The sequence below is a fragment of the Gorilla gorilla genome, chromosome 4, assembly GCF_029281585.2.
Source record: "Gorilla gorilla gorilla isolate KB3781 chromosome 4, NHGRI_mGorGor1-v2.1_pri, whole genome shotgun sequence".
Classification (NCBI taxonomy): Eukaryota; Metazoa; Chordata; class Mammalia; order Primates; family Hominidae; genus Gorilla; species Gorilla gorilla.
In genome coordinates, this window is record NC_073228.2 from 15713248 (window position 1) to 15738903 (window position 25656).

The window sequence follows — 25656 nt, forward strand, 5'->3', positions numbered from 1 at the left end:
TTGCCCAGGCTGGTCTTGAACTCCTGGCCTCAAGCGATCCTCTCACCTTGACCTTACAAAGTCCTGGGATTACAGGCATGAGCCACTGCGCCTGGCCATTTTTTTTTTTTTTTTCTATTCTTTTGCCTCAAAGAGGAAGGAAACTGAGCAGAAGGGCTGCTTCTACTCCAGGCATATCCCAGTCTTCCTGGGTGATGAGAAGAGCTCTGTCTATTGGGAACACACTAAGAACCCAGCTCTGTGCTATATTTGGATTTTACATAGTTTAATAATTTTTTTTCTTTTTTGAGATAAGGTCTTGCTGTGTTGCCCACACTGGTCTTAAACTCCTGGGCTCAAGTAGTCCACCTGCCTCGGCCTCCTCAAGTGGTAGGATTACAGGTGTGAGCCACTACGCCTGGCCTGGGTTACATCATTTAATACTCACAACTACCCAATTAGGTGGGACTCTGCATATCCCCAGTTAATAAAAGGGAAAATGAAGGAGGTCAGGGTGGCTAAGTGATTTGCCCAACATCACTCGCTAGCTCAGGGAACTGAGATTTGAGCCCAGATACTTGGTGTCTGCTTCCAGAGCTGGCTCTCTTAATGATCACATTCGACTTTGTAAGCCCTGTCCGCCCCCTGGAATCCGCCTTAGCTCTCCTTCAATGATACTGAAAAGATACAAAAGCTTATCTGTGCTGTTGGAAGCAGCAGGAAGGTGAAAGCCAATTCCCCAGTAATGAATTCATTGCTGGCTTATGCCAGATTACATTTTTCACCAACTGTCACATGTCCCACAAGGGACAAAGGCCGCACCACTCCCAGCACAGTTAATGGCATTTCCTAAAAGCAGCACTCTGACTGGTGAGTACTTTCTGTCCTGTACCTGCCAACCCAGTGATAAGGTGGCCCTGCCTCTGCTTGCTAGGTGTGTCTAATGGTAGGTGAGTCCCTGGCAATCTTTCTTTTTTTTTTTTTCTTTTTCTTTTTTTGAGACACTTGCTCTGTCACCCAGGCTGGAATGCAGTGGTGCGATCTCGGCTCACTGCAAGCTCTGCCTCCTGGATTCAAGCAATTCTCCTGCCTCAGCCTCGCCTCCTCAGTAGCTGGGATTACAGGCGCCCACCACCACGCCTGGCTAATTTTTGTATTTTTAGTAGAGACAGGGTTTCACCATGTTAGCCAGGCTGGTCTCTAACTCCTGACCTTAGGTGATTTGCCCACCTTGGCCTCCCAACGTGCTGGGATTACAGGCATGAGCCACCATGCCCAGCGCTGGCAATCTTTTCAAAGAGACACTTGGCTGGACACAGGAGGTTGCCTCTCTGCTAAGGAAAAGGCAAGGAGTAAAAGCTTTCTAAGGAGGGTCCTCCTTCTCAGGGGTCCTTAGTTATCTGCTCAGACTCAGGACTCCCAGCCACTTTCTCTGGGGAGGACAGAAATGGATGGGCCTGGAGCTAGGCCACTATAGCTTCATGTCCAAAACACAAGAGGCCTATTGTTGTGGCAGGCACTGACTTCAGATACAAGGCAGCTTTCCCACCTGGCCCGCCCTTTTTTTTTTTTTTTTTTTTTTTAAGAGTGTCTCAATGTCATTCCCGCTGCAGTGCAGTGGTGCAATGCAGCTCACTGCAGCCTCGACCTCCCGGGTCAAGTGATCCTTCTGCCTTTAGCTTCCTGAGCAGCTGGGACTACGAACATGTACAAGTGCCCCAAGAGGCCCCCAGCTGCCCAGGCCAGGTCTCAGCCCCATCTCCGTGGGTGCGCCCTGCAGGATGGTGGGTGGGAAGCAGATGTAGAGGTAGCAGTTTTAAGTATGTAAATATTGATCTACTGTAATTGAAAGTAAATAATTTCTAAAATTGATAAATCAAGAAATGGCAGTATAATCATTTTATTCAGGCCGAGGTGGACAGATCACTTGAACCCAGGAGTTCAATACCAGCTTGGACAACATAGTGGGACCCTGTCTGTACTACAAAATAAATTTTAATTTGTGGCCGAGTGCAGTAGCTCATGCCTATAATCCCAGCACTTTGGGAGGCTGAGGTGGGCAGATCACCTATTGAGAGGTGACAGCGTGCTGGCAGTCCTCACAGCCCTCGCACGCTCTCCGCGCCTCCTCTGCCTGGGCTCCCACTTTGGCGGCACTTGAGGAGCCCTTCAGCCCACTGCTGCACTGTGGGAGCCCCTTTCTGGGCTGGCCAAGGCCGGAGCCGGCTCCCTCAGCTTGCAGGGAGGTGTGGAGGGAGAGGCGCGAGCGGGAACCGGGGCTGCGCGCGGCGCTTGCGGGCCAGCTGGAGTTCCGGGTGGGCGTGGGCTTGGCGGGCTCCACACCAATGGCAGGGCTCATTGCCCTGCCAGCCCCGGGCAATGAGGGGCTTAGCCCCCCGGGCCAGCGGCTGCGGAGGGTGTACTGGGTCCCCCAGCAGTGCCAGCCCACCGGCTCTGCGCTCAATTTCTCGCCGGGCCTTAGCTGCCTTCCCGCGGGGCAGGGCTCGGGACCTGCAGCCCGCCATGCCTGAGCCTCCCACCCCCTCCGTGGGCTCCTGTGCGGCCCCAGCCTCCCCGATGAGCGCCGCCCCCTGCTCCACAGCCCCCAGTCCCATCGACCACCCAAGGGCTGAGGAGTGCGGGCCCACGGTGCGGGACTGGCAGGCAGCTCCACCTGCAGCCCCAGTGCGAGATCCACTGGGTGAAGCCAGCTGGGCTCCTGAGTCTGGTGGGGACGTGGAGAAGCTTTATGTCCAGCTCAGGGATTGTAAATACACCAATCAGCACCCTGTGTCTAGCTCAGGGTTTGTGAATGCACCAATCGACACTCTGTATCTAGCTACTCTGGTGGGGCCTTGGAGAACCTTTATGTCTAGCTCAGGGATTCTAAATACACCAATCGGCACTCTGTATCTAGCTCAAGGTTTGTAAACACACCAATCAGCACCCTGTGTCTAGCTCAGGGTTTGCGAATGCACCAATCGACACTCTGTATCTAGCTACTCTGGTGGGGCCTTAGAGAACCTTTGTGTAGATGTTCTGTATCTAGATAATCTGGTGGTGACGTGGAGAACCTTTGTGTGTAGCTCAGGGATTGTAAACGCACCAATCAGTGCCCTGTCAAAACAGACCACTGGGCTCTACCAATCAACAGGATGTGGGTGGGGCCAGATAAGAGAATAAAAGCAGGCTGCCGGAGCTAGCAGCGGCAACACGCTCGGGTCCTCTTCTGCACTGTGGGAGGTTTGTTCTTTGCAATAAATTTTGCTACTGCTATGCACCGCCTTAAGAGCTGTAATACTCACAGCAAGGTTCTGCAGCTTCACTCCTGAGGCAGCGAGACCACGAACCCACCAGAAGGGAGAAACTCTGAACACATCTGAACGTCAGAAGGAACGAACTCCAGACGTGCCACGTTAAGAGCTGTAACGTTGGTGGCTTCATTCTTTAAGTCGGTGAGACCAAGAACCCACCAGTTCCGGACACACTATGGTCAGGAGTTTCAGACCAGCGTGGCTAACATGGTGAAACCCTGTATCTACTTAAAATTAGCGAGGCGTGGTGGCGGGCACCTGTAATCTCAGATACTTGGGAGGCTGAGGCAGGAGAATTGCTTGAGCCTGCGAGACGGAGATTGCAGTGAGCTGAGATAGCGCCATTGCACTCCAGCCTGGACTACAGAGCATGACTCAGTCTCAAAAAAAAAAAAAAAAAATTATATAGCTGTGTTCCAATAAAAAAATTTTTTTTTGAGACAGGGTCTCAATCTCACCCAGGCTGGAGTCCAGTGGCTCCTTCTTACCTCACTGCAGCCTTGACCTCCCAGGCTCAAGCCATCCTCTTGCCTTAGCTTCCTGAGTACCTGGGACCACAGGGGAGCACCAGCATGCCTGGCTAATTTTCAACAAAACTTTATTTACAAAAACAGGCAGCAGCTTCATGGCTACAGTTTGTCAACTCACAGCTGGGAGAGAGGAGGGAAGATTCCCCATATGGGTCATGATATTACTGCCCCAAGGGGAGATTTTCTTGAGTTACTGCAGCCACCTTTGTATGGGTGAGAAGGAAAACCATCTGTTACTTCGGTATGGCTGAGCCTTACCTGATGAATCTGAGGTATCTCTGGGCCAACCTGACAGCATGTGCCGCTTTTCATGGATGAAGGATGTATGACCCCCACCCCGTCTCCTTTACTGCCCAGAGCACGTTCATTCCAGCCATTGCCTGTCCAAGCTTAGCACCCACCCCAGGCCCCACAGGCTCCCAACAGATGCCCTGAATGTGTGTGGCTATGAACTTGCTTTGGTTTGCACTGTTCTCTCTTCCAAAAATTCCCTTTCTTCCCCTTCTTGTTTATCCAAATCCTTCCCAGGTTCAATTTTCCCTGCTCTAAGGAGCCTTCTTGGATTATCTCCTTATGACCTGTGGTTGCTCGTTTGGGTCAGAGTCGCTGTCTGAGGTCACAGAAAACGGAAAAAGAGCCAGCCCTTGCTTGGAGGAATCTACCTTGGTAAGAGAACTCCACTGAGCTCACCCACCAGAAGTTAGGGAGAGGGACTGGGTCACATATGCAGTGGAATCAATGTGCCAACCCACAATGCATTGCTCAGGGATACACGTGTATAGGATTAAATGACAATGAAAAGCAAGGGACCCATTAATGCAAATTGGAGGATACCGAGTCTCTGGTGAAGAAAGGAGGATATGCATCTGGGAGAGGTCATTCAAGAGGCTTCAAAGGTCTTGGACTTCTTAAATTCTGTGTCGGGGACACAGGTGATTGTTTATTATTCTTTAAATTGTTCATATTCCAGCTTAGCCAACATGGCAAAACCCCGTCTCTATTAAAAATACAAAAATTAGGTGGGGTGGCATGCGCCTGTAATTCCAGCTACTCGGGAGGCTGAGGCATGAGAACTGCTTGAACCTGAGAGGCACGAGGCTGCAGTGAGCCGAGATCTCCACAGCACTCCAACTTGGGTGACAGAGCGAGATTCTCTTTTGTTTTGTTTTTTTTGAGATGGAGTTTCACTGTTGTTGCCCATGCTGGAGTGCAATGGTGCGATCTCGGCTCACTACAACCTCCACCTCCCGGGTTCAAGTGATTCTCCTGCCTCTGCCTCCCAAGTAGCTGGGATTACAGGCATTAGCCACCGTGCCCAACTAATTTTTGTATTTTTAGTAGGGACAGTGTTTCACCATGTTGATCAGGCTGGTCTCGAACTCCAGACCTCAGATGATCCACCTGCCTCGGCCTGCCAAAGTGCTGAGATTACAGGTGTGAGCCACTGTACCTGGCCTGTCTTTTTTTTTTTTTTTAAATTGTGCATGTAAATTATAAACACACTTTGGGTGTATGATTGTTTTTTCTCAAAAAATAAAACGCAGAGCTGGGCACGGTGGCTCACACCCACAGTCCCAGCACTGTGGGAGGCTGAGGCGAGTGGGCGGGTGGATTGCTTGAGCCCAGGAGTTCAAGACCAGCCTGGGCAAAAAAGCAAGAACCCATTTCTGCAAAATATAAAAAATTAGCTGAATGTAATTCACGCTTCTCAAGAGGACCTCAGATATTCTTCCACAGTGTAGAGAAAAATACTCTGTCCGTGGTCAAGGCCTGCCAGCTATTGTGTGTGCCTGCTAGTATGCTGACAGTCAGTCCTACTGTGTGTGTGTGTTAATGCACTAATGTCTACCTACTGTGCATTAGGTCAGTCTCCCTACTGTGTGCCTGCTAGTGCGCCGTCATTACACCTATTGCGTGTAATGCCTTGTGATTCCAAAGAGGGAAGGGTCTGACAACCGCTGTGAGGCTGCCAGGGAACCCACACATTCCCCCAAGTCCTCCTCCTCCTCTGAAGACGTCTCCTAGCTCACCGTTTCCCAGCCACTGGCGAAATCCTCAATACAGCCCCCTTCACAGCCCGTGCAGTTTCTCCACTGCTCCCCTTGTATGTGACCCTGGGGCCAACCTCTCCTCCTTTGGAACCTTGATCTTCCAGTTTATCTCCCAAATTAATAATTTTTTTTATTTGAGTAGCTGCAATATACAAGCCATAAGCCATAACGATGTCCTCTCTGGCACTTTGCACCATATGGAGCATGCCAGCAGACAATGAGAGGACTGAAGAGCTGAGCATCGGCAATGAAACGCTTAGCCTGGGAGCACAGCACACGCTGCATAACGACCTTTCTGTCAATGATGGGCTGCGTCTGTGAAGGTGGGCCCACTCAATTAGAATGCTGTATTTCTACTGTATCTTTTCTATGTTTATTTATTTATTTTTTATTTTTTTTGAGACGGAGTCTTATTCTGTCCCTCAGGCTAGAGTGCAATGGCCTGATCTCGGCTCACTGCAACCTCCGCCTCCCGGGTTCAAGCGATTCTCCTGCCTCAGCCTCCTGAGTAGCTGGGATTACAGGCACCTGCCACCAAGCCTGGCTAATTTTTGTATTTTTAGTAGAGATAGGGTTTCACCATGTTAGCCAGGCTGGTCTCAAATTCCTGACCTCAAGTCATCTGCCCGCCTTGGCCTCCCAAAGTGCTTTTCTATGTTTAGATGGACAAATACTTCACCACTGTGCTACAATTCCCTACAGTATTTAGTATAGTAACATGCTGGATAGGTTTGTAGCCTGGGAGCAATGCCTATGCCACATGGCCTAGGTGTGTGGTAGGCTAGCCCATTTAGTACACTCTAGGATGTTCACACGACGACAGAATTGCCTAATGACGCATTTCTTGGAGCGTATACTGGTCTTTAAGCAACACATGACTGCAATACACCTTTGTTCATGGTTCACTGTCCCAAAGAATCATGTGGCCTCTTCTAACTTGACGCGGGCAGCAAAAGAGAGCCTCTGCATACCCGAAAGTAGAGGACGGGGGTCAGGTGAATGTTAGCTCCTCATTGCCTCCACAGGCAGCCAGGCTGTGAGTCAAAGAGGATGAACCTATTTTCACTTGGTTATCTTTAAATCCCAGAGTCTGGCTGGGCGCGGTGGCTCACGCCTGTAATCTCAGCACTTTGGGAGGCCGAGGTGGGCGGATCATTTGAGGTCAGGAGTTTGAGGTCAGTCTGACCAATATGGTGAAACCCCGTCTCTGCTAAAAATACAAAATTAGCCGGGCATGGTGGTGCATGCCTGTAGTCCCAGCTACTTGGGAGACTGAGGCAGGAGAATCGCTTTAACTCGGGAGGCAGATTGCAGTGAGCCGAGATCAGCCCATTGCACTTCCAGCCTGGGCAACAAGAGCGAGACTGTGTCTGAAGGAAAAAAAAATTCCCAGAGTCACAGAGGAAATTTAAATGGACTAGGACTCAGCAGAAGGGAAAGAAATGTTAAAAGAAGCCAGAGTTTCTGATGAGATCATGCTTGAGGCTTTAGAAATTGTCAGGAACTCAGGAAGCCCGGGTATAGTGAAAAAAAAAAAAAAAGTGAAAGAGAGAGAAAATCAAAAACAGAGAGCAAGAAACAAGTGCTGGGAAGAGAAGAGTTTGTTTACCATAAAGCCCCTGATTTGTTTGCCAGGATAGGTCCCCTTCTTCAGAAACACGGCACCTCCAGAGTGAATGATGAATGAATGCTATTTCTGACCCCAACAGCCCAAGCCACACAAATCATTCTTTGGGCCAGGCATGAGGTGCTGTTAATAAAACACAGAGCCAGTGTTCTGCCTAAAGAGGAAGGAAGTATTTACTGAACACTAGAGCACTGGGTTGTACACAACCGAATTGGGAAACAACTAGAATATGCCTCATCACGAACAACATCCGTGCCACACTCTCCCGTGCCCAACACGCCCTGGGGCCTGGGAACAGTCAGAGAAAATCTTGTGTCCTGCCTTTGGGAGCTTCCAGATCAGAGCTGACCCACTGACCACACTGTGTACAGAGTCCAGTCATCAGAAGGGATTGAGCAAGGAAACAGGGTGTCCATCCAGCCCTGAAGGCAGGCAGCTGCCTACGCACTTCATGGCAGTGTTTGCAGGACAGGTTACTCATCTGCTGGAGCTCTTAGAGGGAAGCTTAAGGCCAAAAAGGACTTCCATAGACAAGAGCTTCCCAGGGCCTGTTGAGGAAATAGTCCCGATACAGGCAAGGAGATTGATAATACAGAGGGAAGTGAGGAGGAAAAGGAAGAAAGATTAAACCTAGAGAGAGGCACAGTGAAGGTGGAGGTGGTGGTGTGACAGTGATGGAGACGTCCCCATGCATTGCCCTTTGTCACTGGCACCACCCTGGGAGAATCACTCCGCTAGCTTGGTGGGCAGTAGGGCTGGCACCCAGGCAGGCTTTCCCCACGGAGGCTGGTGAGATGGATGATCCATGGGTAAAATGTAGGGCTTTGAACCTGGAAGAACCTGGGGCCAGTTCCTGCTCCCTGTGCCTGCCTGAGTTCCAGTTTCCTCATCTAGGAAGTGGGAACAATAATACTTATCTCTTAGGGTTGTTTTGAAGATTAAATGAGGCTCAGGTGGGAGGATCGCTTCAGCCCAGGAGGTCGAGACTGCAGTGAACTGTGATCACACCATTGCACTCCAGCTCGGGTGACAATGCATTCCAAAGTGCTTGGACAGAGTCATTGCTCAAAAATGACTATTCTTGGCTGGGCTCGGTGGTTCACGCCTATAATCCCAGCACTTTGGGAGGCCAAGGCGGGTGGATCACCTGAGGTCAGGAGTTCAAGACCAGCCTTGCCAGCATGGTGAAACCCTATCTCTACTAAAAATACAAAAATTAGCTGGGCATGGTGGCATCCACCTGTAATCCCAGCTATTCGGGAGGCTGAGGCAGGAGAATCGCTTGAACCTGGGGGGCAGAGGTTGCAGTGAGTCAAGATTGCGCCACTGCACATCAGCCTGGGCTACAGAGGGAGACTCCGTCTCAAAACAACAACAACAACTAAATAGTCATTCATTTAGTGAGCACTTTCTATATGGGAAGCAATGTACCCAGCCCTTCTGGGGGATTAGAAGAAACCTAAGACCAGGGGTATGCTGGTAAACTGGCTCTGGAGAATGGGAGGAAGCTGTGATTTGCAGCATTTGATGGTTTCTGTGTTGTAAATACCCCCATTACGCTACCAACAATTTAACAACTGGCTGGCAAAATTCCTGAACTATGAGCCCTGGAGAGCTGGCCCCAACTCAGAGAGCTGGCCCCAACTCAGTGAACTTGAACATTCTCTCTAGTTAGCAAATGGCACTTAAGTGAGAAGTTAACAATGGCAGAAGGCCGTGCACGGTGGCTCACGCCTATAATTCCAGCACTTTGGGAGGCCGAGGTGGGAGGATCACCTGAGCCCAGGAGTTCGAGACCAACCTGGGCAACATAGTGAGACCCTATCTCTTAAAAAAATAGCTGGGTGTGGTGGCGCACTTTAGTCCCAGCTACTCGGGAGGCTGAGGTGAGAGGATCGCCTGAGCACAAGAGGTCGAGGCTGCTGTGGGCCACGTTCATGCCACTGTATTCCAGCCTGGTGACCGTATCTCAAAACAAAAAGCAAACCCTCCAAAACAATGGCAGACAAACTCTGACCCACAAATACACACCTCCGCAAATACACACACCACACACGTCCACAGATGGCTAATCCAGACAGCAGGGGCAAGAGGGCCGATTAGGGGCCCTGCTTTCTTCTAGTGCAGTGACTTGTTGGCAGTACTTTGTTAAGAAGGAGCAGGGCTAGGCTATCTTTTTCTCTGGCCCTTTAGCAGCCACCACACATGTGATAAGGGAGACATGTTTCTGGCATTTTGAGTTTCAATGAACACAGAAAAGTGATGTCTCAGGAAATCGAAACCCCTGGGCTCTGTCTTCACCTGGTATGGGAAGTGCGTGGACCTTGGTTTCATCTTGGGCAGACTCTCAAATACATATCCTGACTTGGAAATCCAGAAACTCTGACTTTAAAATTATTATTATTTGAGATGGAGTCTCTCACCGTCACCCAGGCTGGAGTGCAGTGGCTCAATCTCAGCTCACTGCAAGCTCTGCCTCCCGGGTTCACGCCATTCTCCTGCCTCAGCCTCCCAAGTAGCTGGGACTACCGGTGCCCGCCACCACACCTGGCTAATTTTTTTGTATTTTTAGTAGAGATGGGGTTTCACCATGTTGGCCAGGATGGTCTCGATCTCCTGACCTCGTGATCGGCTTGCCTTGGCCTCCCAAAGTGCTGGGATTACAGGCGTGAGCCACCACGCCTAGCCTTAAAAATTATTTTTTTGGAAGCTAATCTCATTGTTAAAGAAGGGATTTTTTTTGCTTTGTTTTTGCTTTTGAGATGGAGTCTCGCTCTGTCACCCAGGCTGGAGTGCAGTGGTGCGATCTCGGGTCACTGCAACCTCTGCCTCCCGGGTTCATGCAATTCTCCTGCCTCAGCCTCTCAAGTAGCTGGGATTACAGGCACCCACCACCACATGCAGCTAATTTTTGTATTTTTAGTAGAGAAGGGGTTTCACCATGTTGGCCAGGCTGGTCTTGAACTCCTGGCCTCAAGTGATCCGCCTGCCTCTGCCTCCCAAAGTGCTGGGATTACAGACATGAGCCATCATGCCCAGCCAGCTTTTTTTTTTTTTTTAATTAAAAAAGTTAGCATTCATTGAGCACCCGCTGTATGTCAGGAACTGTGTGAGGGCCGCACATGCTTTGGCTAACTTAATGTTCAAAGAGCTCTTAGATATTCTCATGGATGAAGCATAAATGAACTCAGAGAAGTCAAAGAACTTTCCCAGATACACAGCCAATAATGGAAGACCTGGGTTTTGAACTTTGCTGTGTTTGACTCTAGAGCTTTATGAAGTTGATCCTTCAAGTCCATGAGTTCCATATCCATGGATCCAATCAACCATGGATCAAAAATATTAGAAAAGAGGCTGGGCGCAGTGGCTCATATCTGTAATCCCAGCACTTTGGGAGGCCAAGGTGGGCAGATCACCTGAGGTCAGGAGTTTGAGACCAGTCTGGCCAACATGGTGAAACCCCATCTCTACCAAAAATACAAAAATTAACCAGGCGTGATGGCGCATGTCTATAATCTCAGCTAGTCGGGAGGCTGAGGCAGGAGAATCGCTTGAACCCAGGAGGCAGAGGTTGCAGTGAGCCGAGATTGTGACACTGCATTCCAGACTGGGTGACAGAGCGAGACTCTGTTTTTAAAAAAAAAAAAAAATTAGAAAAGAAACAATGAAAAATAACAATACAATAAAAGGTAATATAACTATTTGAATTGTATTTGGTATTATAAGTAATCTAGAGATGATTTAAAGCCTACCCGACATTGTGCATAGTAGGTTGTATGCAAATACTGTGCCATTTCATATCAGGGACTTGAGCATCCAAGGATTTTGGTATCTGGAGCCAATCCCCCATAGATACAGAGGGACAACAGTATATGTCTTTTGCCTTTGTAGACTGGGGGCATCTTGCACATAAATATCAAGTTATACTGAAAATAATTCATGCAATAGAACTTCTGAGAAAGAAGAGCCACCTATTGGCAGCAGTTCTCAGAGGCGGCTTCATGGAAGAGGTAGGATTTCAGCTGAGTGGAATTCACCTTGGCAGACAGGAATGGAAAGGGCACAAGTGGAAGGGTTTTTTTGTGAGCAAAAACATGAGCGGGAGCCACATGCGGTGGTTCACGCTTGTAATCCCAGCACTTTGGGAGGCTAAGGTAGGTGGATCGCTTGAGCCCAGGAGTTTGAGACCAGCCTGGGCAATATGGCGAAACTCCTTCTATAAAAGGGGTTTTGTGTCTACCAAAAATACAAAAATTAGCTGGGAGTGGTTCTGTATGCTGGTAGTTCCAACTACTCGGTAGGCTGAAGTGGGAGGATTGCTTGATCCCGAGAGGTGGAGGCTGCAGTGAGCCGTGATTGCATCACTGCACTCCAGCCTGGGTGACAGAGCAAGACCTTGTCTCAAAACAAAACAAAAACAAAAAACTCATACATGAGCAGGAATGATAAGCTGCATTTGGGGTATGAGCAGGGGTTTATTGGGAAGCAGAGAGAGGAAAGGGCTCAGGGATGAAGCACCTGTCTTCTGTAAGGTAACAGGGAGCCACTGAAAGTATATAGGTAAGGGAGTAACATGATGACAGCTGTATATTGGTGACACTAACCTGAGAATAATTTAGAGAATGGATAAGGGGAAGGGAGACCAAGAGGTAGGAAAATAGGAAAACCAGAGAGGAAGCTAATGAAATTGCCAGACCTCTTTTCATACACAGATTTCATCTTGGAATATAAAAGATAACAGGGGCCAGGCACAGTGGCTCACTCATGTAATCCCAGCACTTTGGGAGGCCGAGGCAGGTGGATCACCTGAGGCTAGGAGTTTAAGCCTGGCCTGGCCAACATGGTGAAACCCCGTCTCTACTAAAAATACAAAAAGTTAGCTGGGCGTGGTGGCGCATGCCTATAATCCTAGCTAGCTACTTGGGAGGCTGAGGCATGAGTATCTCTTGAATCAGGGAGGCGGAGGTTGCAGTGAACCAAGATCGCGCCACTTTACTCCAGCCTGGGCGACAGGATGAGACTCTGTCTCAACAACAACAAAAAATAAAACACATATGTTTATTATATTTATTTATTATATTTATATCTTTATAAACAAAGATATTTATTATATATTATTATTATAAAAAATAAAAGATAACAGGGCCAGGCGTGGTGGCTCACGCCTGTAATCCAAGCACATTGGGAGGCCGAGGCAGGTGGATCACTTGAGGTCAGGAGTTCAAGACCAGCCCCGCTAACATGGTGAAACCTCGTCTCTGCTAAAAATACAGAAATTAGCTGGGCATGGTGGCGTGCGCCTGTAGGCCCAGCTACTCAGGAGGCTGAGGCAGAAGAATCGCTTGAACCTGGGAGGTGGAGGTTGCAGTGAGCCGAGATCAGGCCAGTGCACTCTAGCCTGGGTGACAGAGAGACTCCATCTTAAAAAAAAAAAAAAAAAAAAAAAAAAGATAACAGGATACGGCTAACAATGTAATAAATATATACCTCATGGTGCGTAAAAAAGACCTAAGGCTTCCAATAGCTTACTGTGAGAACCATAACAGTGAGTGGTATTTCTGTTTATTACTTTTTCAGGATCAACACACAGTCTTTGAAATACCCTAATAGAATAGTAGTTATCACATAAATAAGCAATTAGCTCAGAAATAAATGTGTCATTGTAAACAAATTGCTTGTCTGTAGTGGACTTTGGCTGGCACTCAGACTTTAGCTGGACACACTATTAGCATGCATATGGTACTTTTAACCTACTTGCTAAGAATCTGATCTCCTAACCCTCAGTGGCCTCTCATTTCTCTTCTCTCAGCAGCCCTTTGGTTCCTGTGCCTGGGAGGAGTTAGGTGACTGGTTGATCAGTTCAGTTCTGCAGCCCTGACCTCAGCTCCAGTTTCAGAAGAGCAGAGGGAGGGTGCAGGGAGTCTCCAGCTGAGAGGAGCTCAGTGGTTTTCTGATTCTGACTTGAGCACAGTTACAGACAACTTTCCTGTGAGTGCAGTTGATTGCATGCTCACACTGATATTGCAACAGCTGAACACGTGTGTGCACTTGTGTTGAGCTTCAGAGCTCAACCTCAAGTCGGCTTGTCCTCTTATGACAGCTGTAGGAGATGGCTCACCAAGGAGAGACAGAGAGAGATAAAACCAGCATAGCACCAGCTTCCCATATCAAGACCCAGTGCACAGGGAGCCAGGGATCCCTGGGTTCTGAGCCATGGCTACCACTTGTATGGTCTTGGGCAAGCCCCTTACCCTGTAGAGGTTGCAGCTGCCTCATCTGTCAGGGGAGGGGCTGTACCTTTGAGATTCCTTCCAAATCTGACCATCTAGCCAGGACAGGCATTTTCAAGAAACCCTGTTTGTTATTTTCTTCTTTTGATCTAAGTAACCGCAGTTGAGTATTTGTTTTGTTAAAGGTTTGGGGCTGTCACCACGCTGCCGCTTCCACATTCTACCTTTTCTAAGTAGCAAGAGGCAGACGCTGGGCTTTGTGCCTGTTTGGTCTGGTCTGTTTCTCCAAGAAGTGCAGCTGGAGTCGATACTGGGCTGAAATGTTCTTTTTTTTTTTTTTTCGAGACAGGGTCTTGCTCTGTCACCCAGGCTGGAGTGCAGTGGTGCAATCCAGCTCCTGGAATCCTCCTGCCTCAGTCTCTTGAGTAGCTGGGACTACTAATTTTGCACAGCTAATTTTTTTTTTTTTTCCCAAGATGGAGTCTTGCTCTGTCACCCAGGCTGGAGTGCAGTGGTGCCATCTCTGCTCACTGCAACCTCCACCTCCCAGGTTCAAGCAATTCTTTTGCCTCAGCCTCCTGAGTAGCTGGGATTACAGGCGCGTGCCATCACGCCTGGCTAATTTTTGTATTTGTAGTAGAGACAGGGTTTCACCGTGTTGGGCAGGCTGGTCTTGAGCTACTGACCTCGTGATCCACCCGCGTCAGCCTCCCAGTGCTGGGATTGCAGGCATGAGCCACCGCGCCTGGCCTGCACAGCTAATTTTTAAATATTTTTTTTGTAGAGATAGGATCTCACTATGTTGCCCAGGCTGGTGCTGAACTCCTGGGCTCAGGCAATCCTCCCACCTCGGCCTCCCAAAGCACTGGGATTACAGGTGTGAGCTACCAGGCCTGCCCTGCCAAGCTGAAATGTTAGCCTCACACTCTTTTTTTTTTTTTTTTTTTTTGAGACGCGGTCTCCTTCTGTGGCCCCAGGCTGGAGTGCAGTGGTGCAATCTGGACTCACTTCAACCTCCACTTCACTGGTTCAAGCGATTCTCCTGCCTCAGCCTCCTGAATAGCTGGGATTACAGGCGTGTGCCACCACGCCTGGCTAATTTTTGTATTTTTAGTAGAGACGGGGTTTCACCATGTTGGCCAGGATGGTCTCAAACTCCTGACCTCAGGTGATACATCTGCCTCGGCCTCCCAAAGTGCTGGGATTACAGGCGTGGGCCACTGCACCCAGCCCGCACATTCTTTTTACACCAACTTTAGGATGCAGAATGTGTAGTCCCAGGTGGAGTGAGCTCAAAGCCAAAAGAAGAGCAGGACCAACAAGGAAGAGAATGAAGGCAGAAGTGAACGTGTAGAACGAAGCTTACAAGGTCTGGTATTTGATAGAAACAACAAAAAATAGAACAGACTCTCCCAATTTCTTCAAACTAGTCTGTAAACATAAATAGAGTCTTGGGCCCCTCATTTCTCCAATGCCAGATGCCTGGGCAGCAGGGCCGGAACCAGAGTGAGGCAGGTGAGGCAATTGCATGACACTGAGAGTAAGAACTGTTCTTTTTTTTGAGATGGTGTCCTGCTCTGTTGCCAGGTTGGAGTGCAGTGGCCTGATCTCAGCTCAGTGCAAACTCTGCCTCCCGGGGGTTCAAGTGATTCTCCTGGCTCAGCCTCCCGAGTAGCTGGGACTACAGGTGCTTGCCACCATGCCCATCTAATTTTTGTATTTTTAGTAAAGATGGGGTTTCACCATGTTGGCCAGGATGGTCTCGATCTCTTGACCTCGTGATCCGCCCATCTTGGCCTCCCAAAGTGCTGGGATTACAGGCGTGAGCCACTGTGCCTGGCTGAGAATGAGAACTTCTTAAAGTTGACATTCTGGGTGCCCCACTCGCTTCCCCTTATCCCCAACACATTGGGCCGTGTAAACATCATCTTTCATTTTAGTCTTAACTTGAAAAATAGATTAATAGGCTACAAACTGGACTGGAGTCTGCATCCATTTGAACAACTCTTCTTTATTGGCAGCCCAGAGTGGAGGACGAAATTAACAATGAGGAATTCACACTCGGCAAAAAGCAAAATATGAAAGCCTGATTGCGGATTTCCTAATGGACAAGATTATTTTCCTCTACAGAGAGCCTTAGGTTGCCAGAGGAACCGTCTGCAGGGCCCCAAAGCATTTAGGATCAGACTATTCTGTCGACGTTAGCCTAGCCCACTGATCTGGAGCAGGATGTGACATTCTCTGCTGGTGGTTTTGGCTTCAATCCACCGAAGCCACATGTCGAGGACTAAAAGAGGGATCGGGCCCATATGTGGCTGATTGGGCCCTATCTTCTGGAGAGAGCTGGTACTCATTAAGAACAGCCAAGATTCTCATCTTCCTGTCCCAAAGGCAGGGACCTTTCCTAGCTCTTTCAGGTCACCTGAGATACTGGTTTGCCTCCCAAACCCTGCTGCCTCAGGAATGCTGTGCTGCAGGGCTGTGTCTGTCAGTTTCCACCTGCAGGCTCCCTCACTCCTTCCTGCACTAAGCTAATCGTTGCATGTGTTACAAGGGTGGAAATGGCACATCTGGGCTGAAACCAGGACAGCAACATGAACAAACTGAAAAGTCCAAAGGGACAAGCTCACCTAAAAATTACTTGTCCCCGTACTTCCCCCACCCTTCTCCTTTCTCCCTTAAACCCAAGTTACAGAAGAACAGCTTCAATGTGATAAAAATACTTGGCTTTGCCCCTTGCCTTCCAGGGATGTTTAGAGAAAACCGCTGAGACCCTTGGATGTTGTGTTGTCTGCTGGGATTCTCCCAAGGGCTGCATCCATAGTGTGGAAATGGATAGGGTGCTACAAGGCTATTTCCACAAAGCACGTGTGGTATTTGCATGTGATTTCCCTATGCACACTGTGCAACCCCTCCCCAGACCATTTTTCAAGTTAAAAACATTTTTATGGCTCTCTTGGTGCAGTCACTTCTGGATTTTTCCTCCTATCTGAGCTGCCTTCTCCCTCGGGCACTCTCCCTGGCCCAGATCTTTGGCGAGGGAGCCAAGTGGAGCCAGGGAAGAACCATAGAGGAATGCAGGACTCAGCCCCTCTAGAGTCGGCTGCTCCGAGGGTTTAGCTGCTTATCTCGCCTTTGCCCAGGGCACTGGCTGAGATTCTATTTCCAAAATTGTTCACACTAGGTGATTACACTGTAGACTGTGGGACTCTAGCTCAATTAATTCACAAAAAGTCTCTTTGATCTAGAAGTTTCTAAACTGCCTTCTATCCGTTTCTCTTCTGCCTCTGGTCAACATTCTTTTAAAAATGAGTCTTGGCTGGGTGTGGTGGCTCACACCTGTAATCCCACCGCTTTGGGAGACCAAGGTGAGCGGATCACCTGTGGTCAGGAGTTGGAGACCAGCCTGGACAACATGGTGAAACTCCATCTCTACTAAAAATACAAAAATTAGCCGGGCGTGGTGGCGGGTGCCTGTAGTCCCAGCTACTCAGGACGCTGAGGCAGGAGAATCACTTGAACCCGGAAGGTGGAGGTTGCAGTGAGCCGAGATCGCACCATTGCACTCCAACCTAAGCAGCAGAGTGAGGCTCTGTCTCAAAAACAAAACAAAACAAAAGAGTCTTGATTCACTTATTGCATCTTTGCAATAACCATTGGAGACTGGGCTATTTTCAGAGGAGGGAAACGGAGACAGTTTCTAAGGGCTTAAGTCAAAGTTACATAGCTGCTTAGGGGTTTGATTTGTCCAACTCAAAGTCTAGTGCTCTTTCTGTGCCTCATTCTCTTCGACTGTAAAATCGGGGTGTAAATAGCATGTATTTGATAGGGTTGTTGGGAGGGTTGAATGCTTTAATCGTGTGAAGTGTTTAAAACAGCCTGGCACATACAGTGTTCCATAAATATCCACTAATTTTATTGTGCTATGCCTTGTTTTTCTTTACTATTCTAAGCATTGGACTCATGACTCCTTCGTGGGAGGAGGAACCAACTTGTAGGCTTGGGGAGTATTATTCAAGATGGAGAAGCTGGCTTCCCAGGGTCAGGCCAAGGTGGGACCAGAAGAGACACCCCATAAGCAACAGGACTGGGCTGCTTGACTAAGCCACATCCCTGCCTGGCCCTGGCTAAGCAGAAGAAACTCTCAGACATGGATAAACCCACAAAGGGAAAGGATGTCCCGTTTACAAAATGCCGAGGGCAGGAAGAACCAAGGCTTCTGAACAGAGCCGAGGAGCATAAGGCAACATTTTACTCTGTGATGTGTCGAAGGCCTTGGGTTTTGAGGTGGTTCTAGATTCTTATTTGCATTTTACCTTTACCTAGCAGTTACAAGGTAGGGCCTGTGTGTGCTGAAAGGAGTATGGAGGAGGACACCAGTTCCCTCCCACAGGGATGACTGAAAGCCCTGGAGTAGTTAGGACCAGGGACTCTGCCAGAGAGCTCTGGTGCTTGGGAGAAGCTGCCGGGGCAGGGACTTGCCCTGTAACCCAAGCCTTCCTTAGCAGCAGCCAATATAAATGACAGGGATGAGTTCCCACCATCCTGGGGACCCTGGAGGAAACCAAGGCAATTAGCATCAGGTCTGTTGGCTGCTGCTGAAAAGACGGCAATGAAAAATACAAAATGTGCCGGGTGCGGTGGCTCACGCCTGTAATCCCAGCGCTTTGGGGGGCGGAGGTCAGGAATTGGAGACCAGTCTGGCCAGCATGGTGAAACCCCATCTCTACTAAAAGTAGAAAAATTAGCAGGGTGTGGTGGCACATGCCCGTAGTCTCAGCTACTCGGGAGGCTGAGGCAGGAGAATCCCTTGAACCCAGGAGGCGGAGGTTGCAGTGAGCTGAGATCGCGCCACTGCACTCCAGCCTGGGCGACAGACGGAGACTCCGTCTCAAAACACAGAAAAACAAAAACAAAATATAACCAGGAAAGACCTAGACTCCGTAAAATAGCTTTACAAACCTAATCAAGGGAACCAGACACCCCAAACTACTTCGAACACTGTTGAAAAGTTGTGAAAGTCATGTTCTAGCAGTTGAAATTTTTGCTGATCAGTCCACTCTCTCAGGAAAAAAAACACCAGACCCACAAAGAAAATAGAAGGTTTAAAACACAAATGTCTGTAATTAAGCAATGGAATGACGTCTTCCGCCGGCCCAAGCTTCCCACTGTTGTGTGTGTTTTTATCAAGAGGAGCCCCCGGTTCTGCCTGGCCCGGTTCGCTTTCGCCTGCGTTGTCTCTCTTGGCACTCAGGCCTTTCCAAAGTTTCCGGGGTCCCGTTTCCAAGATACAGACAGAGGCTGAATGTCTTGATCTTATATCCTCAGTCGATGTTCTCCTAATTTTAGGGCCACAAGGAGCCTTAAACAGCACGTATAGAGTTGGGAGCGCTTTGAATAGACGCACGTGAGAGGGAGGCGGCATCTTCCTAGCCGGTCACCAGCATTAACATGGGGCAGGAGAGATGCGAATGCACCGTGCGACCCCTCTCCCTACCCCCCTGCATGAGGTTTCCGACGACCTCCGCCGGCCGACGCTGAGGGGCGGGGTTGGGAAGGCTTCCTCCAGGCGCGGGAGCAGCGGAGCGGGGACCGCCCGCTTTGGGACGCCCGGGACAATGGCGAGCGAGCTCCCGGCCAGTCCTCGCGGACCGCGGGAGGGGGCGGCTCCCTGCGCGGTAATCCGAGCCGGGATAAACAGGCGCGGAGGGGCGACGCGTCCCGGCCCGGGGCAGCGCTCGCCTCCTGGGGTCCCAGCTCCGGCCGGTCCCGCCCCGCCCCGCCGCGGGCACCCGGCCGCGCCCCCGCCCCCGTCGCGAGTCCCCGCCCCCGCCCCCGCCCCCGCCCCCGCCCCCGCCGCGAGGCCCTGGGCCGCGTCCACGCGCGCCGAGTCCAGCCGCGGCTCCCCGCGCGAGGCACGCGCCGCCGGCTCCTGCTGCAGTCCCGCGCTCATTGGCTGCTCCGGCGCGGGCGCTCCCGCCCCGCCTCGCCATTGGCTGGGGCCGCCGCGGTCCCCGCGCGGAGCAGCCGCTGACATCACGCGGCCTGAGACGGCGGCGGCGCCCCCGGCCCAGCCCCGCAGCCCCCTTGGCAGAGGCGCCGCCGTGGTGCCCGGCGGAGGATGGTGCGCGGCGCGCCGGGGGCTCCCCGCCGCCAAAGCCGCAGCGCCGCAGCGGAGCCGGCCGCGGCGGGCAGTCGGCCCCCGCACCGGGCGCGGGGCGGGCGGCCGCGGTGAAGCGCGGAGGGCGGCGCGGGCACCGGGGCCTGGCCGGGGCTGCAGCCGCAGCGGCCATGGGGGCCCTGACGAGCCGGCAGCACGCGGGCGTGGAGGAGGTGGACATCCCGTCTAATTCCGTGTACCGCTACCCGCCCAAGTCCGGTGAGGGCGGGCGGGCGCCGCAGCCGCGAGGAGGGAGAGGGGCAGGGGCAGGGGTCTGGGTCGGGACGGCCTGAGGGGGCCCCACGGGTCTTCGGGGACTCAGTGGTTGCGGACTCTCCGAAACGGTCTTCGAGCGCGGGAGGTCTTCGAGAAGGCCGAGGTCTCCCCCCGCCCCGGGCGAATTAGCCCAAGGGGCGTCCTGCGGGGTCTAGCAGGGTCACCGAGGGCACCGAGCCCCTCCACGGGAGGACGGGAGCGGCCTCCATTGTAATCGGCCCCGTGACGGGGACCCGTGCCCGCAGGGACTGAGGCTCCTGGGGAGCGGGGCTGCGGCCTCGTAGGCGAGGTCGGCGCCCCGCACGGACCCGGCCGGCCCGGCCCAAAGCCTGCTTGCCTCGCGGGGTCCGAGGGCCGCGAGGGAGGCGACCTCGGCATCCAAACAGGCACTTGCGCCAGGTGCTATCCCTGCGCTGCCGTCTCCTGGCTTCTGGAAAGGTTAGAATTAGGTTTCTCCTGGAAAAGCTTCCATTGCCTGCTGAAGGATGGAAGCCAAACAGGCATTTGCAGTGCTGGTGCTTTTGCAGAGGCTGTCAGAAGCCGGGGGGTGGTGGGGGCGGGGTGGTGGTGGAAAGTAACAGAAATGTTTGGGAATCAGTATCAGAGTCACTCGGATTGCCCCTTTGCTAGCGTAGTGGCAAGCCTGGGTTTTGGAGTGGGACCAGCTCTGGGACAGGGCAGAGGTATTGGAAACGTATAGAAGTATGTTTGTTATTAGAATCATCCCTTCACTTAAATGTCTCCAGCCTCTGGGTTGTGGTATCAGCATTGGAGGTGGAGGAGGATTTTGACAGCAAAGCAGAGAATCACAAGAAGGTAGTTCAGTTGTGTGAGCACCGGCCAGTATGAATTGCATGACCTAGCCGGTGTTTACTTTTAATTGCAAGTAGTTTTACTTTAATTAATTACTTTTAATTTTATTCTCAAGACTTCTGAGGATGAATGGCTGCCACATTCTGTCTGCTTAGGACCCGATGGAGATTTTGGTGATCTCGGAATGAGGTGTCAGAATTGGAACAGAGCCTCGTCTCTTTTTGGTAGAATAGAGACATACTGAGATGAGCTGGTTTCTCAGCAGTGTGTCCAGTGTCTGCCAGGTGAAAGCAGGGGCCAGACGATGAACCTGCCCGCATCCCTGCAGAGTGTCTGCCAGAGCTGTGTTTCTCACTGCTTTTGTGCCAAAGAATGAATCCTTGCAAAGATGAATATGATGAAGAATTGTTTTAGAAAGGTCTAAGATAAAGCTGTGGGTCGTTAGTATTTTAATAAAGCTCTGACTGATTATGACTACATAAAATCAATGCTAACCAAGGCATAGATTTTGTTTTTTAATAGACAAAAATATTCTTAGGGCGGCATGAGGAAAACTTTTTAAAATAGACAAAAATATGCAGCAGTATTTGTGGGCTCTGTTTTTCTTAAACGACATGGCTTTTATTGATCAAAATATGGAGCATACTTTGCTGAGCTTGGAATTTTCAATAGTGTTTGCTGCCTCAGGAAAGTATTCACCGCTCTTTCACATGTGGGAGTTGACATAGGTAAACCTCTGGAAGGCTGTTCCCCAAAGCATATTTGTACAAGTATGAATCTTGGGTGATGATAATAAAAAGACAATAGACCAAACCAAAACTTTTGTTAATTAGCACACTCAATAGATAATCCTCTCCTCTCTACCAGTCTTTTAAAAGTTTAACTGTAAAACTGTAATTCATGTTAAATCAGAAGTTATACATGAGAGAAGTCTTTACAGCAAGTGGACCACATTATTTCTTTTGAAGCTAAAACATAGAAAATAGAATCAGAACATCCTGTCTCTGTCAGCAAACCTTTGTGTATTTGAAACCTTATGTGAGCTTGCATATATGCTCTAGACGGAGGCATCGCCTTTCTTCTGATCTTTGAATTGACCTGGCTGTTTATGGGATTACAGTATTAGTCCTGAAAGGAACCGTTGACAGAGTTTGGCCATGACCACCATGCCTAGCTAATGTTTAATTTTTTTTTTTTTTCTTTGAGTCAGCGTCTCTCTCTGTCACGCCCAGGCTGGAATGAAGTGGTGCAATATTGGCTTACTGCAACCTCTGCCTCTAGGGTTCGAGCAATTCTCCCGCCTCAGTCTCCCAAGTAGCTGGGATTACAGGTGTTTGCCACCACACCCGGCTAATTGTTTGTATTTTTAGTAGAGATGGGGTTTCACCATATTGGCCAGGCAAGTCTTGAACTCCTGACCTCTCAGGTGATCCGCCTGCCTCGGCCTCCCAAAGTGCTGGGGTTACAGGTGTGAGCTACCACGCCCAGGCAAGTTTTTTGTAGAGACACTCTCTCACTATGTTGCCCGGGCTGGTCTTGAACTTGTGGTCTCAAGCAATCCTCCCACCTTGGCCTCCCATTCATTTCACTGATAAGAAAATGGAGACCCAGAGAAATGAATTGGTATGGCCAGGGTCTCTCAGCCAGTTAGTGTTCTTCCTACTATACTGTCTGCTTCTACCTCTCAAGGAATTGGGTTTGAACTTGTACTCAAAAAACAAGATTTAAAACAATCATTCCATGATTATGGAATGAAGGCTATTTCGTGTCATAATTGAAGTCCCTGTAGAGGAATCAGCCTGGGTTGATTTTGAGAAGTCTTCTTATCCTGAGTATTAACAGTGGAGCAAAGCAAGTGGCAGAGTCAGCTTTCTCCAGATGACATACCTTGTAGTTTGAGTGTTAAGTTGAGACCACTATCTGGCTCGCTGGAAAGCGGCTAGACCTGCACTGCCGGTGGAACAGTTGTTTCGGAAAGAAACACCATCATCTGTCCTTGTGATGACAGTCACAGTGTCCAGCTGAAATTGCTTTTTTCTTAGTATATTTAATGGAACTTCTTAGTTTTGTGTGCACATTGAAACAAACATTTAAATCCTATCAAGAATGGCAGATTTCAAGTTGAGACTTGGGTTTGTAGCTTTTTTCTATCCTTAAATAGAGGTAGATAGAAATAAATAGCCTAAATTATTTAGAATTATTTATTTTTGGATAGGTAATATAGTCACATGGTTCACACTTTAAAAGAATGAAAACGTGCACAGTGAAAGCCTTGTTCTCACCACTGTTGTCCATCCACCTGGTTCTTCTTCCTCCCTCTAAACCTCCCATCCCATGTAACCACTTTTGGTTTCTTTGGAATTCTTTTAGAGTTTCTTGTGCAAATGCAAGCATAGCATGCTATTAGACTATTCTACACCTTGCTCTGTTTGCTTTCAGAGATATTGGAGATCTTTTTATATTGTCTCATATTTGATAAGTTTCTTTGTGCTTTTTAACAACTATATAGTATTCCTCTGTATGCATATGCCATCTTTTTTTTTTTACGTAGTCTCCTGTTGATAAACATCTGTGAGTTGTTTTTTCAGTATCTTACTATTGCAAACAGTGCAACAATGAATAATGTTATGCATTAGGTGATTTTTAGATTTATTAATAATTGTGTGAATATTAATCATTTAAGTAATAGAAAGTATGGTGGGAGTTTCTGTATAGCATTTCTACATTAGCATAGAAAGCAATGTAGAGCACGATTCTACTGTATTTGGATGTACTTTTGTAATTTTTGAGTTAGAAGTCATACATGCTTCTCTAAGATCTTTGCATCTTTAAAAGCCCAAGATCATTTGTTTAGCAAAGAAAGGTATGGCTTTGCGGAGATGGTTGCTTTTATGAAGCTCATCTTTTGACAGAAGTATCCACATTGATAAAAGTCCACATTGATAAAAGCCTGTTTTCTCTATCCAGGAAGAAATAGGCATAATATAAAGACAATTTAATTTATGTAAACCAGTACCTCATAAATCTAGTTTGTTTCCCTCCACATACTTGGGCAAGTTGGAAAATAGGAATAATTTGTTTTGTTGAAGTCTTTAAGAAGTAAACCTACTACAGAAATTCAGAATGGTAATCAGAGTCCTGACCAGCTAGCTTGGTTAAACCCCGGTTTTTGCTTTTAAGGCCTTCAGCTGACTAGACGAGGCCCACCCACATAATCAAGGATAACTTCCTTTACTTAAAGTCAACTGATTGTAGATTTTAAAAAATTAAATAATTTATTTTTAGAGACAGGGTCTCACTCTGGCATCCAGGCTGGAGTGCAGTGGTGTTATCAAAGCTCACTGTAACCTCAAAGTCCTGGGCTCAAGCGATCTTCCTGCCTCAGCCTCAGTAGCTGGGATTACAGGCACATACCACCATGCCTGGCTAATGTTTAAAGTTTTTGTAGAGACAGTATCTCACTGTGTTGCCCAGGCTGGTCTTGAACTCCTGGTGTCAAGCAGTCCTCCCACCTCGGGGTCCCAAAGCACTGGGATTACAGAAGTGATCTACTGCACCCGGCCATAGATGTATCACATCTGTCTACATCATCATTCTCCAAATTTTTGTTATTTTAGAGTACACATATTCTTGTCAAATGGGTCTTTCCTATTGCAAGAACAGTTTTTAAAGGCATGGATAATAAGTCTTTGTCGAATAACTATAAAAGTTTTAATGTAAGTTTCTCCCAGCTTTAGGAGTATCAATTTAATATTAGATTTGAAACCATACACTTGAAAATACGCAATTTACGGCCGGGCGCAGTGGCTCACGCCTGTAATCCCAGCACTTTGGGAGGCCGAGGCGGGCAGATCACGAGGTCAGGAGATCAAGACCATCCTGGCTAACATGGTGAAACCCCGTCTCTACTAAAAATACAAAAAAATTAGCCAGGCATGGTGACGGGAGCCTGTAGTCCCAGCTACTCGGGAGGCTGAGGCAGGAGAATGATGTGAACCCAGGAGGCGGAGCTTGCAGTGAGCCGAGATCGTGCCGCTGTACTCCAGCCTGGGCGACAGAGTGAGACTCCGTCTCAAAATAAATAAATAAATAAATAAATAAATAAAAGTAACTTACTACAAAATAAGGAATTATTTGGTTGGCACAGTTTGACACTTTAAAATATCCAAAACAATTCTGAAAAAGGAACAAAGTTGGAGGACTATCACTACCCTATTTTAAAAGTTACTATGCATATAATTACTATAATGCCACAGTAATCAAGATAGTGTGGTATTGGCACAACGAAGAGCATATAGATCAGTGGAACAGAGTTATGAACCAGAAATCCTTACATTTATTTTCAGTTGATTTTGACAAAAGTACCGAGACAATTGAATGGGGATAGTGGTTTCAACAAATGATGCTGGGATGAGCAAAAAAGAAAATGAACTCAGACCTATTCTTTACATCACCAAAATTAACTCAAAATGGATTATAGAGTTAAAAGAGAGAACCCAGAGAATGGGAGAAATTTTTATAAATCATAGGTATGACAAGAATTTGTATCTAGAATATATAAGGAACTCATATGCTCAATAATAAAAAGACAACCCAATTAAAAATGGTCACAGCACTTGAATAGACATTTCTCCAAAAAAGATATACAGTGGACAATAAGCACATGAAGAGATGAT

At 48.8% G+C, this 25656-nt stretch overlaps 1 protein-coding gene and 1 long non-coding RNA gene across 7 annotated transcripts in view; both read left to right on the forward strand.

Annotated features, from left to right (window-relative positions):
- The first annotated feature begins 3186 nt into the window (after nt 1–3186).
- On the forward strand, nt 3187–17635 carry LOC129533873 (uncharacterized). The gene is made up of 4 exons (XR_010133715.1): nt 3187–3434; nt 4352–4489; nt 14991–15100; nt 15753–17635. It is a non-coding gene; the product is annotated as an uncharacterized lncRNA (long non-coding RNA).
- A 2106-nt stretch (nt 17636–19741) lies between these two features.
- The window catches only part of RNF157 (ring finger protein 157), a 98346-nt gene continuing 92431 nt past the window's right edge, over nt 19742–25656 (forward strand). For 5 of the 6 annotated variants that reach the window (XM_031011105.3, XM_031011106.3, XM_031011107.3 and 2 more), the window contains exon 1: nt 19742–20110. In XM_031011105.3, coding sequence (XP_030866965.1) covers nt 20023–20110 — 88 coding nt within the window. In that variant the 5' untranslated portion in view covers nt 19742–20022. The remainder of the gene's footprint in view (nt 20111–25656) is intronic. The other variant, XM_055388918.2, reaches the window with a different exon arrangement.